At 38.3% G+C, this 14,928-nt stretch overlaps 1 protein-coding gene across 6 annotated transcripts in view; it reads right to left on the bottom strand.

Moving 5' to 3' along the window:
* The window catches only part of Tmem161b (transmembrane protein 161B), an 88,498-nt gene that overhangs the window by 55,835 nt on the left and 17,735 nt on the right, over positions 1–14,928 (bottom strand). For 4 of the 6 annotated variants that reach the window (XM_028894687.2, XM_028894690.2, XM_037209537.1 and 1 more), the window contains exon 2: positions 2,072–2,175. The exons of the other annotated variants lie outside the window; for them this stretch is intronic. In XM_028894687.2, coding sequence (XP_028750520.1) covers positions 2,072–2,175 — 104 coding nt within the window. The remainder of the gene's footprint in view (positions 1–2,071; positions 2,176–14,928) is intronic. 6 annotated transcript variants of the gene reach the window in all.

Genomic DNA, 14,928 nt, shown 5'->3' on the forward strand with positions numbered 1-14,928 from the left:
ATCATTTAGGATCACTAGTACATAAGCCACTAAGAAGATATCTGAGTGTTTTTTCAATTTTAACACAATATGGTTTCATATCACTGAAGGTTGGCAAAATAGTAATTATTCTAAATGTTATAAAAATACATGATCTTATTCTACTAGATTAGTTGACAGTGCTGAGAGTTGGCTTTTGTGACTCCAAAATATCAGTGTCAAACTTTACAAATGCAGATAACATTAGAACATGAGACAAAACAGTAGGGATATGAAATAACAGACATAACCTTACTAGAACATATGTCTATTAACACACTTCGTTTAGCATTAAAGGCAGCCTTTATCAATACAAAACACAATCTGCTAATGAGAATAAGTTAAAAAGACGCATTCTTGTAAAAGAGCACACTTTGAGTGATGGAATATAGCTCTCAGTGAGAGCCCTGCATATATATGACCCTGAGCTCAACTACCAGCACCACAAAAAAGAAAAACTTTATAACACATTATTCCAATATTAACAAATTTTTTAAAATACATTTTAAGGTTTTGTATGTTTAGAACGTTATCATTTGCTTAGAACTAATGATAATTAGCACAGCTGTTATTTTTCATAATCTATGGAATACAAAATAAGCAAACAAGATTATGGAAGGTATATTAAGCAGACATAACAAAATTTCAGTCACAGATGATGGATCTATACATGAGCTTATCAATTTTATCAAAAAATTTCATCACTCTTTATTTAAAATACATTTAAACAGCCAATTTCACATTATGAGTATATATACAAACGTGCAGTATTAAAAACTTTAAGTCTGAATATTTTTCTACAATTGACTATCACAAAGAGAAAAGTATGAAACATAGCAAACATGGGTAAAATGAGAAATAAATCAGATGAAGGAAACTTCAGTTTTTAAAGAGAATAGCCTATTAAATTAAAGGCTTATTTGTCTTGCTGCATAACGAAGTACTAGTAAGAGAGCCACCCACCATCTTCAAATTTCAAAAGGTCTAAACAAAAGAAAATAGTTGACATTTGGTCATCTATTAAAATAGTTATGGTACCAAATTTATTACTGACCTTTCATTAACTGCACAGGAAATACATATGATATTTCTGTGTATAGATTTTCTGTAATTATATCACCTAATTTCTTTTTTTCTGATTTCATTATATTATACAAATTCTGGAGTGTCAACCTAGTTCTTGGAAGCAGTGGGGATAAACAATATTAAGTTTACAGTACAATAGATAAATTTAAATAATACAACATAATTCCACTCCATCCTTACTGAATTAAGGAGATTAAAGTTATTTGAAATCAAACAAAGAACATCTAGTTTTTATACTAATTTTTTTAACTAACTCACCAAAATCAAGACCTTTTTTTCTAATTTCTTTCAAACATTTAATTAAGCACTTGGATTTCTAACTTTTCACCCTCTTGCTGACCAGCTTTCTTTCTTTTTTTTTTTTTCTTTTCAGTTTTTAAGACAGGGTTTCTCTGTGTGGTCCTGGCTGTCCTGGAACTTACTCTGTAGACCAGGCTGGCCTCAAACTCACAGAGCTCCATCTGCCACTGCCTCTTGAGTGCCAGGATTAAAGGTGTGCACCACCACCACCTGGCTGCTGATCAGCTTTTAAAGGTAACTAGAAAAGAAAAAGAAAAAAAAAAAAAAAAAAACTTCCTTGTCTCAGTGTCCAGAAAATAGATGAAGAGGAAAAAGGAAACAGAACCTGAATTGTTACGGCTTGCCCTGTTGCCTCTGTGCAACACAGATAAACCAGCATGTCAAGAGAAAGAGAAAGCAAGATTTTCTCACTCCTTGCTGTTATTTTAGAAACAGATTGGAATTAGTACTTGGAGGAAGTTCCTCAGCTTGTAAGCTGAATGGAGACTGCAGGTGCCGCCAGGTATGATGCAGGTGAGGAGGTCTTTGCTTACAACCCTAGTACTTGGTAGGCAGAAAGGCCAAGATGGGGAACTGAAGGTATCTTACTCTAGGCCAGTCTGGGTTACACAAAGCCTCATCTCAAAACAAAAAAGTGCCCATTACAGTCAGCCTATCCCTTACTTACCTGCCATTACAGAGTAGCCAACGAGCAAGAGAATAGTGAGGTATAATCTTCTGCATGACACTGGCCATCACCATGGTAACAACCAGCTGTATACCTATCACACCCTGTGTGAAAAACAAATAAATTTAACAATAAATTAATTAATGTTTGGGGACCCTGCTGGAAAACTCTCTATATATTTTGAAAATGTACAGAAAAATGACTTAAACAATAAAATATCTCATTCTTGCAGCATTTAGGTATTCAAGACCACATACTTCCTTTAAACTTAAAGCACAGTAGGGGATGTCACTCAATAGTCTTCTTCAAATTACCAAAATATCACATTCATGTGAGTACAAGTAAAATAAACTCAACATTAAATATTTATTCCCAATAGATACTCTATATAAATTAAGGGTATCTGGTCAATAATGGTAAAAATTCGGAGGTGCTGAGAAGATATAGTCTTTTGTGTTTTCATGAAATGTTCTGTAAACATGTTAGGTTCATTTGGTTTTTAATGTCTGTTAGCACCAGCATTTCTCTGTTCAGTGTTAGTTTGGATGGTTTGCCTAACTGGTGAGAGAGAGGTAGTGAAATCTCCCACTCTCGGTGGGAGTCAATCAGTGTGTACGGGTCAGCATGTGATTTAAGCTGCAGTAGGATTCCTTTTATTAACTTGGGTGCCCTTGTGTTTGGTGCACAAATGTTACGAATTTAAATGTCATCTTGGTGGATTTTTCCTTGATGAGTATGTAGTGTCCTGTCCTATATCTGCTGATTGGTTTTGGTTTGAAGTCTTTTTGTTTTTTGTTTTTGGGGTTTTTTTTGTTTGTTTGTTTGTTTGTTTTTTCGAGACAGGGTTTCCCAGTGTAGCTTTGCGCCTTTCCTGGAACTCACTCTGTAGACCAGGCCGGCCTCGAACTCACAGAGATCCGCCTGCCTCTGCCTCCCGAGTGCTGGGATTAAAGGCGTGCGCCAACACTGCCCGGCGAAGTCTTTTTGTTAAATATTAAAATGGCTATACCAGCTTGCTTAGATCCATTTGCTTGGAATATCTTTTTCTACCCTTTTATTATCATCCCTGAGGTGATGTCTATCCTTGATGTTAAGGTGTGTTTCTGGGATACAGTAAAAGAATAAATTCCATTTTTTTTTTTTTTTTGCTTTTATTCTGCTAATCTATGTCTTTTTACTTGGTAATTGAGACCACTGATGTTGAGAGATATCAATGAGCAGTGTTCACTGATTCCTGTTCATTTGTGTGTACACACACAATTCCCTTCTCTTGATTTGCTGGTCTGGGATTATTATTTCTTGTGTTTTGCTGGGTGTGGTTCACCTCTTCAGGTTGGGATTCTCCTTCTAGAACCTCCTGTTGGGCTTGAGATAGATACTGTTTAAGTTTGATTTTATCATAGAATGTCTTATTTTCTCCATCTATTGTGATTGAAAACAACCCAGGCTGTTGCCAGGACTATATCCTCCACAAAACTGATGGCAAGGCCCTAGTACTGAAAACAATACCTACAAAACTCCTGACCATGGAGAAGTCAAGCTGCTACCTACACAGAGCATTCTACATGCTAGCATCTTTGGTAAAAGAAGGTACTCTGCATGCTACCAAAGAGGAAATGAAAACACCAAGCCAGCTACAAACCCTTTGATCTACAAAGGCATCCTGACCCCAAGATATGCTACTACAACGAGAGCCCAAAGATTCTTGGGAGTAACCCACCAATATCCAGTTTGACTTAAGGTCCGCTCCATGAGACGGAACCCTTATCCAACACTGCTTGGGTGACCAGGAATCTGAGACTAGATAGCCCAGGGACCTAGGGAAAAACCATATAGTACTGTTCTAGGAAAAGAATACAACATTACACTGACTCCTAATGACATTATGCTATACATATATATCCGTGCCTTGTTCAATTATCATCAGAGAAGCTTCCTCCTACAGCAGAGGAGAAGAAACAGAGATCCACAGACAGACATTATGCAGAGTGAGAGACCTTGGAACACTCAGGCCTAACCAGGATATCTCTATCAAGTCCCTCCCCTCAGGGTTCAGGAAACTTTGCAGAAGAGGTAGGCAGAAAGAGTGCAAGAGCCAGAGGGGATGGAGTCCACCAAGGAAACAAGGCTCTCTCCAGCAGCAGGCTAGAAGCACATGTGAACTCACAAACTGAGGCAGCATGCACTGGGCCTGCACAGGTCTGCACCAGATCGGGCCCTAGGCCTGAAAGGAGAAGTGGACACATGTGCTATTCTTTACCCAGAAGCAATGTCCAAGTGATAACCACTTGCAAATGAAAATTTAGGTTTCCCAAAGAATTCTCATGGGGGGCAGGGAGACACAGACAAACTACTCCTAAGGATAGGCAATATAAAATGAACTCAAGGGCATCTTTGGAGGTTCCTTGTCTCATAATGTTGTGTCAGGGCTTTTTTTTTTTTTTTTAAATTATATGTAACTTTTCTATCTTTTACCCTATAGGTATTTTATGTATGTATTTAAGGCTTCTAGTTTATTCTTTTTTTTTTTTTTAACGTGATTTCTAAGTAACAAGTGAGTCTCTCTATCTACTTATGTTTCTTATGACTTTTCCTGGGCTCTTTTCCTTCTGTTTGTTTTTTCCTATTGCAATATGTAAGTTTTTCTTTTATCGTATTTTATTTCATTTTCAGGCTGAAGAATTGGGGAGGTAAGAGATGGCTGTGGCTTACTCTTTTGTCTCTCTGATCTTTCACCATTTACCCCAATATCTGGCTCCAGGTTCTTATCATTAAGACCAATTAGAATTCACACTATAGCCGGGCGGTGGTGGCGCACGCCTTTAATCCCAGCACTCGGAGCAGAGCCAGCGGATCTCTGTGAGTTCGAGCAGCCTCTCCAAAGCGAGTTCCAGGAAAGGCGCAAAGCTACACAGAGAAACCCTGTCTCGAAAAAACCAAAAAAAAAAAAAAAGAATTCACACTATAAGGCATAGTGGTGAACGCTAAAAAAAAACTGAGGTAGGAACATTGAGAGTCAGAAGCCGAAGTAGACTATCTTACCTGAGAGAGAGAAACAAAAAACAAGAAAACACAAAAAACGAAACAGCTCTTTAGTTCAAGACTACCGATCAAAGCAAATGGTTAAAGAGCACTAGCTGCATGAAGCACGAGGGCAGAACTTTGACTGTTCTCTCTTCAAGTCCTCAATCTAACAGCAGTGACTTTGGCACACCATTCAAACACTCTGTACCTGTGTTTCCTTGTCCATACACATATAATAATTCAATCTACTTCACGGAACTGTTACAGAGCAAGAATAAGTCCACACAACTATTATTTGTTGTAGTGATTACCACCATTAAAAGACAGAATTTCTTAAGTAAAAGAGTTGAGAAGTGGTCCTTGAACAGGACTATTTTTTAAATGTCTACCAAATCTATTTCAACTCTACTTTATTTCTAGATATTTTAATGACTTCAATTCTGGCAACTGGATTACAGATAGGGCATCTTTCATTTTACTTTACATTCTCTAGTCTTTTTCCTATAGGTTGTAACAGAAGTTCTGCAATCTCTATACTCTAAATATAATCACAGAAAACTCTTCAACAGTATGCCAGAAGGTTGGTTTATTTGAAATTAACAGATTTAAAAGGCAAAGCACTTTCAGTTAGTAAAGTGTTGTAGACAAAGTAAGCCTCACTCAACCTGGCCTTGAAAACAGTGACAGTAGCCCAGAGTCCAAGGTCAACGGTGCAACCTCTCACAGACACAAAGACAATTTAACAGTTCAGTCATTTCTGTCCTCAATAGTAAAACCACATTTTAGTTGCATTTAATGAAAGTCACTACTATAAAAAGCTATTCCAGCAAGATTGATCTAGAAGATGTATATGATAGAATATGATAACTGGAAGAGGATACTGCTCCTCTTCCTTCAAATCACAAACCGTTAAAGATGTAGGCCATGTAAGTAAAGCACAAATAATGCAACAAAAATCAGAGAAACAGATTTAATGATCCCAATTAGAAAGTAATAACGTTGTACCTTTGGGACCCAGAGGAGAAAAGCAATCTAGAGATGATGCTGAAAATTCAGAACCTGATCAAATATGGAGCCAAGAGAAAATTAAGGAACTCCTCACCTTGAGAAAGGCAAACGCTATGGTATAAGAAAGCTGGTATATTCTCAGTATTCTAGTTCATGTATGACTAAAAACTGATCAATGCAAAAGCATAACTCTACTCTGTTCAATTAACTATGTTACTTTCCTCTTCTGAAACGAAGCAGAAAATAGCTTTCCAAAACCTCATCTACCTGCTGTGCTAAACACATTATTACATAACAGGAATCTTTCAGCTTTCTAAGAGAAATCACTAAGTCTTTCCTCGAACTTGTCACTGTTAGATGACTAAAAATGTCATACTAAAAGGGAACGTAACTTTTACACTAAAACAGGAATCTACATAAAGAGATCATTTTGAAATTATATGAAAAATATTTGGCCAGTTATTCCTTTTCACACACATACAGGAAGAATACCTGGAGTATACTGTCAAAATTGTAATTTTGGGGGAACTGTCTCATTAATTTACTATTTTACTAGTACTAACTTAGAAATTAGCAACTGTAATATTCTTATCAGATTTGAACATTTTAAAGTCTCTTAAATGTATGAATATTTTTCATTATTTCTTTAATGGAATATTGAAATAAATTTAACTCTGGAGTTAAACAAATTTCACAACATAAAACTTTTAAACTGATACACTGAAGCTACAAAGACCATCACAGTTGAATCTCAAACATGCTGAATGAAGTCTTAATGCTTTTATTAATGCTTCAAAACAATAATTTGGCCAAACACTTTCTATCTGGACCCACTGTCCCTAGGTTCAGATTCCCTTGATAACTGGAACTGGGAAAATTAACTTATGAAATAGTTTAGAGACCTAAGACTTGAGTAAAGCCTACAGTACCTTGGTGTGAACCTTTCCAAGTCTACTAACCTGAGGTCATGGAAAGCAGGGAAAAGTTACATCTTTAGTATCTAGAAGAATGATCATTTCAACTTTTGTTAAGTTTCTGGGTAGCATAAAAAATTTTTAATCAATGAGAATTAATTCTCCAATAAATAAAATATATACTAAACACCAATAGTTTCTTCTGCCTGTCAACAATGAAAACCAAACTTCAATAATAAAACACAAACGCTGCAGTTTTAAATTTCAAACTTTGAAAGTGATGCCACCCTCAGAGGAGTTGACATTTTGTTATGTTTCATTAAACTAGCTCTCCTGCTGACAAACCAATTGAAAGGAAGCACACATTGTTTACTATTAGAGGGCATATTTGCATATAAACCTGGGACTCAGATCACCCCAAATGGTTTCAATTATCATCTCCTTTACAAAAAAGAGAAAGGCTATTACCTATCGACCTTCTCATTTTTTTTGTTTGTTTCTCAAGTGTTTAAAACATTTTAGTGACTTTTAACAAGACATACTGAGGCATGTAAAAAATCAATTTTACTCCAAAAGAATAGGAAACTTATTTCAACCTAGACTAATAAAAACTTAAGCATTTAAACAAACCTTCTCTAGGCAACTAACAAAGGGAAGCAGAATCTAAATGACCAAAATCATACAACTACCTGGTTACAGACTTAACTAGAACCCAGGAATCTAATTTCAAATGTAATGATTTTTCTACTAAAGTCTATTGAGTTCACTTAATTAACATGTATTAAGGAACAAGCTTTATGGTACTTTAGAATACTAGAAGCAAGGAAATGTGCATGTTCTTGACCTTTAATGAACAGTTAGCACATACCTCAGCTGAGAGATACATATTATATTCAAAAGTGATAAGCAGATAGGAAGTCTATAACAGAACAAAGGAGAGAGAAATTGAGAACAAACTTATGAAAGGTCACTTTGGAAGGTCAAGCTCTAATCAAGAGGCAAAAGTTTGGTCAATCAACACTGCTAACTGCTTTAAGAGAAAGATAGAGGGCAAAACCAGATATTGAAAGGTAAGACTACCAGATTTAAAATTTAACCTTAAGGCTATAATACCATGAAAAGTGATAGGATATGATGAGTAGTTAAGAAAAAATCCCTTTGAATACCAAGAACAAACGAGGAAGAGGAGAGCCCAGCAGCACTGAAACAATTGGCCTGAATCCAAGAAGAGGTCCTACAGATCAAGCAGGAAGCAGGGAAGCCCTGTCTCTTACCTTAGTGACAAGAACTATGTATGTCTGTGTCTGTGGTGTCACAGAGATAATTTAATAATTTCGAACAATAAAGCACTACAAGTCCAATCATACCATCACAGAAATAAGTATAAATCTAAAAAACAAAAATACATTTTCTTGCTGGTTATTATGATATAAGCCTATAATCCCAAGAAGCTGAAGCAGGAAGATTACAAGTTTGAAGCTAGGCTTGGCCAGAAAGTTTGTGTACTGCCTGGGCTACACAGTGAAAACCTGTTTCAAAACAAACAACCCCCTCCCTCAATACTCTCTAACATACAGCTGATATCTTGCTGGCTATGATCAGGAACTTAGAACAAAAATACGTGTTTTTACTGACAGTTAACGCCCCAGCACTCAGAACAATATCATTTAGAACAATTTAGAGCACATAGTACAGCACGTGATATCTGAATGAATGAAGTCACTATCACTAATGTTATCAAAATTTATAATCCAAGATTAACATATAAGGGAACATCACATAAGATAACTGACAGAATTCCTAGCCACTCCCCCATGACTGAGCATGTGCTGGCAAGAAGTTTAAGTCATTCTGGGGGCCTTATGTCCATGTCCAGAGTGATCACGTAATCTATGCACACGCGTGGTGTAGCTATGTAAGCCCATGTGCTCATGCGTGGGGGAATCCATAAAAACAAATCCAGCACACCCTTCCCCCCTCTTCCTCCCAATCTTCCAATAGGCCTAAGCACATCCCTTCTGTCCCCCTTCCCCTAATAAACTCTTACAGTGAGTTTTGTTGTACCTCATAGTTTTTCTTGCATGGTAAAGAACACTGCGTAATAAATAACAATAACATTTGGGCACAAACTTGTACATTATAAAGAAGTGCTATAGAAATATTAAAACTGGCTAATGTAGTGGGTAGCTGTTTCAGCTTTGACCTGGAAGTACTACCCCCAGTGAGGCTTCCGTAACTGTCCCACCTACCTATGGCCTACCCCGGAGGTAGGGCCGAGACAGGAGCCCTTAACACCTGAGGTCCGGATGTGCCGGCTCTCCTGGTTCCTGATGATACTGGATGCTGGATGGTAGACTGAGCAGAGTTCTCCAGAGAACCCCACTGGACTGCACCTCACTTCCCCTTGATCCTGTAACCAACCCCTTTACTAGCTGTAAGTTACCCGCCCCCAAAATAAACCTCCTTTTTAATTACATGGAGTTGCCTTAATAATTGCCCCAAACGGTAAGAAAGCTTCATAGGAATGGGAAAACCTAAGATGGAAATTGAAATTTCAGACAAATAAAAGAAAATTTCAGGCTAAATGACAAACATAAGTATGAGTGAGGGTGTGTGTGTGTGTGTGTGTGGTCCCGAATATGAAATGTAATGTTCCCTCAAAGATTCATGTGCTGAATGCAGGCTTCATCTCCAGATGGTTGATCTAATCATTGATAATGAAGGCTCAAAGTTAATTCAGTGCACAAACATCAAAGTCATACTTTGATGGCATTACTAGGAGGTGGTAGGAACCAAGAGGTAGGTGGACACTGACTACAGGAAATGTGTCTTTAATGGTACAATTTGTTCCACCCCCTTCCCATCTGCCTTTCTGCCTTCCTTTGCCATGAAATGTGCTCTCCTTCCTCGCCACAGCATCAGAAACAATGGAGCAGCTGACATGGACTGACACTTCTAACACTGTAAGCCAAAATAAACCTTTCCTTCTTAAAATGTTTTTGCCAGATATTCTGTCATGGCAACAAAGCATGTAACATGAGAAATATTTAACTTTCATTTCCTGTTTGATGAAACTATCACTTTGGAAGTCTAAGCAGTCAGAAACAGGGCAATGAACATTACATGTACAAAATCAGACACATTGGTAAACTGCTTAATCAAAGAGAAACTCTAAGACAAAAGGGCAGTTAAAACCAGGAGGAATGAATAGAGACCACTCCAGATGAAAAATCAAACTGAGTATGATCAAGTGTAAAGGATAACAACAGGATACAGCTGAGGAAGGCTCAATGGTATGGCAAGCTGTTTCCATGTGGGTGGCTGGGAGAATACAAGAAAAGGTAGACTGAAAGATACCAAGAAGCAGCTGACAAGCCTCAGAGAGGCTTCCCAAGGACACTGCTTGGCTACAGCCCAGCTTTTCAGAAAATACACAGTTACTGGTGTGGTAAAGAAAATCAATTTGCTTGAGACAAGACTGGTGGAAATCAGGTTTGGAGGAGTACTATGAGTTAATTTACAGAAAAAATGTAAGCTAGTAGTATGCATCAAATTTAAGGAGCCATTCAATTAATGTCTTAATGTATGAGTTACACAAGTAACCCAACGTGCAGGCTGCTTGGTGAATTTAAACACAGAAAACAGCAAGTAACCCTGAAGGACATTTCACCGAGGCAATGCTTAAAGACTGATAAAAAATATGTATGCAATAGATCTTTGTAGTGTGTTGTAGTGGGTAGCCATTCCAGCTTTGGTCTGGAAGTTCCAACCCTCATTGAGGCTTCGGTAACTATCATGCCTACAAGGCAGGGCCAAGGTAGGGCCCTGAAGACCTGAGATGGGGATGCGCCACGCGGCTCGGAGCCTGGATGCTAGAGGTCTTTTCCAGAACCCGCCACCTATCCCTTCATTTGTAAGTTACCCACTAAATAAATCTCCCTTTTAACTACATGGAGTGGCCTTAATAATCTCACCAATAGTGTGTAAAATATATTTAACCCCAAATAGTTCTGAATAAATATGTTTTACTTGGCTACTTAAACTGTTCTTTTTCTTTAGACTTCCAACTGTTAACATAAACCTATCTGCTCTTCAGATGAAAACTAATGAAATGCTACTCCTTTGGACATGTAAAATACAACTGATATGGCTATACTCTAGAACTAGCAGGCCAAGGAGCCAAACAATATCTAAGTTCAATGTGAAAGGACATAACATTTCTTTCATTCTATGTTGATTTATCCAATTCTGGAAATGCTAACCACCCCACACCACCTACGAGCAAAAGTTGGTAATTTGTAAGATAAACATCACTGTCTAGTATTATGGTAACCCTACAAGTTTAGGGAATAATTAGCATACAAAGGTGGCCTGAGAAATGTGGTAATACTTTGCTTTTGCTCTAACAAATAAAGCTTGCCTGGAGATCAGAGGTGGAGCTAGCCATTAGTCAACCACAGAGGTCTGGAGGTCCGTACAGATAAGAGACAGGAAGTGATATGGCTGGGCAGAGAGAGGAATATAAGGTGGGCAGAGACAGGAGCTCACCCCCTTTTTGGTCTGAGGAGTTGTGGAGGTAAGAGGTGACTATGTCTGCTCCTTTACTTCTCTGATCTTTCATCATTTATCCTGCTATCCAACCCCTAGTTTTATTATTAAGGCCAATTAGAATTCAAGTTACATCTGGTGTCCAACTTTGGAGCACGAATTGACAAAAAAAGCCACTTGCCTATTGCTTTGCAGCTACTGGCACAAGCCGGAGCTGCACAATGGGGGTGTCAGAGTCACTAACCCCCTGGCTAGGCTTTCCTCCCTTTTTTCCCTAAGCCTCTGAGAGTGTTTGGGATTTTTCTGTTGCAGCCTCTCTGCAGCAAACTCCCCAGATGAGTGGGCTCTGGATGCCGCAGAAATTAGCCCCTCACCAGCAGTCAGCTCTGCTTTTAGGCACTCTCTGCCACACGTTTCTCCCCCACAATCCCCGGTGCACGTTTTTTCGGACAGCTGGTTCCCTCTCCTGGTGGGTTGTGGGTTTTCCCTGGACGACTCCTCAGGCTGCTGCCACACTAGGTGGCTGGCCTGACACCCGATTGGGCTTCTACAGTTTTATGAAGCAGCAATCAGCCTCACATTTCATCATCTGAATCAGCAGCAGCAGTACATTTGGTGAGATAACTGGGAATTCTTAGAGGGAGGAATTAGTTAACTAAGAGAGTTTTTTCCACATTAAAGAATGGGAAGCACTATTACAGTGAAGGGAGTTAGGTCTATATGTTAATACACTGGACAGTTTGAAAATGGAACAATTACAGCCAGGACTACTTCACAGAGAATCCCTGTCTCGAAAAAAAAAAAAAAAAAAAAACAAAAAACAAAAAAAAAAAAAAAGAAAGAAAGAAAGAAAATGGGAAAATGGAACAATTAAATGAGAAGATTGATAAGTTTTAGGCCTCCTGAAGGCCTCTCCACCGAATCAGACCGAAATGGAAAGCCCAGGTTTAGTGGGTAAAGCACTCCTGGGCGATTCCCCAACCCCACAGAGGAGATGGGGACACAAGACCAGAAGAACCAAGAGTCTGTTTTCGGGGATGCCACTTATATACCCTGTGGGAGTGGTCTTGAGCATCTCTGGGGGAGGAGCTGTGTTTGACAGGCTTTGAGGGGGTGGGTTTAAGGGAAGGGGAGTTGAAGTGGATCTTCCATCAGACTCCTTCCAAACATTCCAGACTCTTTGGGTATAGGGATGCCAGGGTGCCAGGGGTTGAGGTGGAGCACCCACCCAAACAAGGATAATTAATTTAGATGAGATTTATGTAATGTCAATTATAAACATTATCAGTTTTATCATTTTTGTTTTATCACTAAAAAAGTTGGTTAATGTGAGTGCTAAGATATAAGTTTTAGAAAAACTTATTAAAAACCAGTAATAGAGATATTCAGACCCAGACAAAGGAATTTAAAGGAGAACCAATCTCAATGTTACATTATAAGGTTCAAGAGGAACAGCCTAAGTTTCAAACAACCAACTTTAATTGATCCGGAAACCTTACAGGAATTGCCAAATAATAGATATCCCTAAGGCAGTGTAAGAGCTAAATGGACTCCTGTGGAAACGTTAGATTTAAGGAAATTCAAGGAAGCGAAAGTCTCATATGGCATGCATTCACCATTTGTGAAGCAGATGTTAAATTTGTGGTCTCCTTGTAATAGAATTGTCGCTAAAGTCTGAAGAGACTAGGTTAAAGCAGTCTTGGAGCCTGGTCCTCAATTACAGTGAAGGACCTGGTGGAAAGATGAGGCTCAGACCACTGAACAACAAAGTAGGGCTAGAGGTATGGAAATCTCTCAAGACCAACTTCTTGGATAGGAAGATTATGCTAATGTACAAAGGCAACCTCTATATGATTACCACATCCTGGCTTTATGCCGTGCAGCAGTTTTGAATGCTTTGGACAGAATTGAAGAAGGAGGAAATAAAACTGAGTCATTTACTAAAGTTATATATGGCACAAAAGAAACCACTGATTTTTTTTTTTTAAACAAAGATTGACTTAGGCAGTAAATAGAATGACACCAAATTCAGAAGCTAGGTAAATAATAATTGAATCTCTAGCTTTTGAAAATGCTACTATACAACACAAAAGGGTAATTAGGCTGTTAAAGGCAAGATCAGCATCCTTGGATGAATGGATCTGAGATATAGTCAAGTCAATACCAAATCTCATGACCATGATGCTGCTTGGATAGGTTTCCTGGAATTTGCTCCGCCCAAAGGAGGCAGTGCTTCTTGTCATTGTAGTGACCTCTTAAAAGGAAAGGGAGAAGAAAGGGTCACAAGGCCCTTCTCCCTGCAGCCTGCTTCCTGGTGTGATCAAACCACCAGGTGGATTCACTCCTGGTCAGATCAGAGGATGACTTCAGCTGTCTACTAGGTTCTGTATTCATGAGTGTATTTTCTCAATTTATCCTAATAAATTTCCCTAATACTCCTTAAGCAGACTCCTGTGGATTTCTCCAATTAGGAGAGGTAATTTCCAGAGGTTTGAAGAAAAACCAAAATGTCAAGCATTTCAATTGCAGTAAACAAGATCACCTAAAAAGGGATTGTGAACAGTTTCTAGAAACAAAATGTTTTTTCTAAGAATAATCCAAATAGAATGCCCCTCCTTCTGGAGTATGCACAAGGTGTGGTAAAGGCAGACATTGGACTAATGAACGTAGATCAACAAGGGACAAATAGTCAAGGAAACCCTTTGCTATCGGGAAACACTTTCAGGGGTCTCTTACAGGACCCTAGGTTAAACTTGGTTCAGTCATTTCCTGTCATTGTGGAGGAAACTCCATCCCAGAGCAAATAAAGGATCTAATTAATGCCTATTGTAAAAAACCATACTGCTCTGGATGACAGAATAGCTATAGAGAATAAAACAAAAATTCCAGGAGAAACCAAAACAAGAGAGACCTCTTGATTAGAAGAGGTGATAGTTCATCAAACAGCGTGGCCATTTAATCTAAACTAACCTATAAAACTAACACATGCTTTTTATTTGATTAGATTTAACTTGCCATAAGGGAACCTCCCCAAAATTAGGGTTGGGGCAGGGTTTTGTTTTGTCTTTTCTGGAGAATAAAGACATCTAGCTAAGGAATCTGAAGACCACTGGACAAATGAGACATGTGAAGAAAAAGGACAAATCATCCAGAAAAAAAAATGTCCCAAGAAAAAGAGTAAATTGGCCTATTAGTATATCACATCTCCAACAGGAAAAAAATGTCATAAATATTCCCAAATGTTTGTTTCTGCTGTTCTCTACAGACATATAATGCATATGGTCTTTTTGTAGTCTCGGTTCAATTGAAAATTAAAGCTGGCCTTGGAGTTAAGAGTGTGGTTCTTTCCTTCTCTCTAAACTC

Source organism: Peromyscus leucopus, chromosome 11 (assembly GCF_004664715.2).
Source record: "Peromyscus leucopus breed LL Stock chromosome 11, UCI_PerLeu_2.1, whole genome shotgun sequence".
Lineage (NCBI taxonomy): Eukaryota > Metazoa > Chordata > Mammalia > Rodentia > Cricetidae > Peromyscus > Peromyscus leucopus.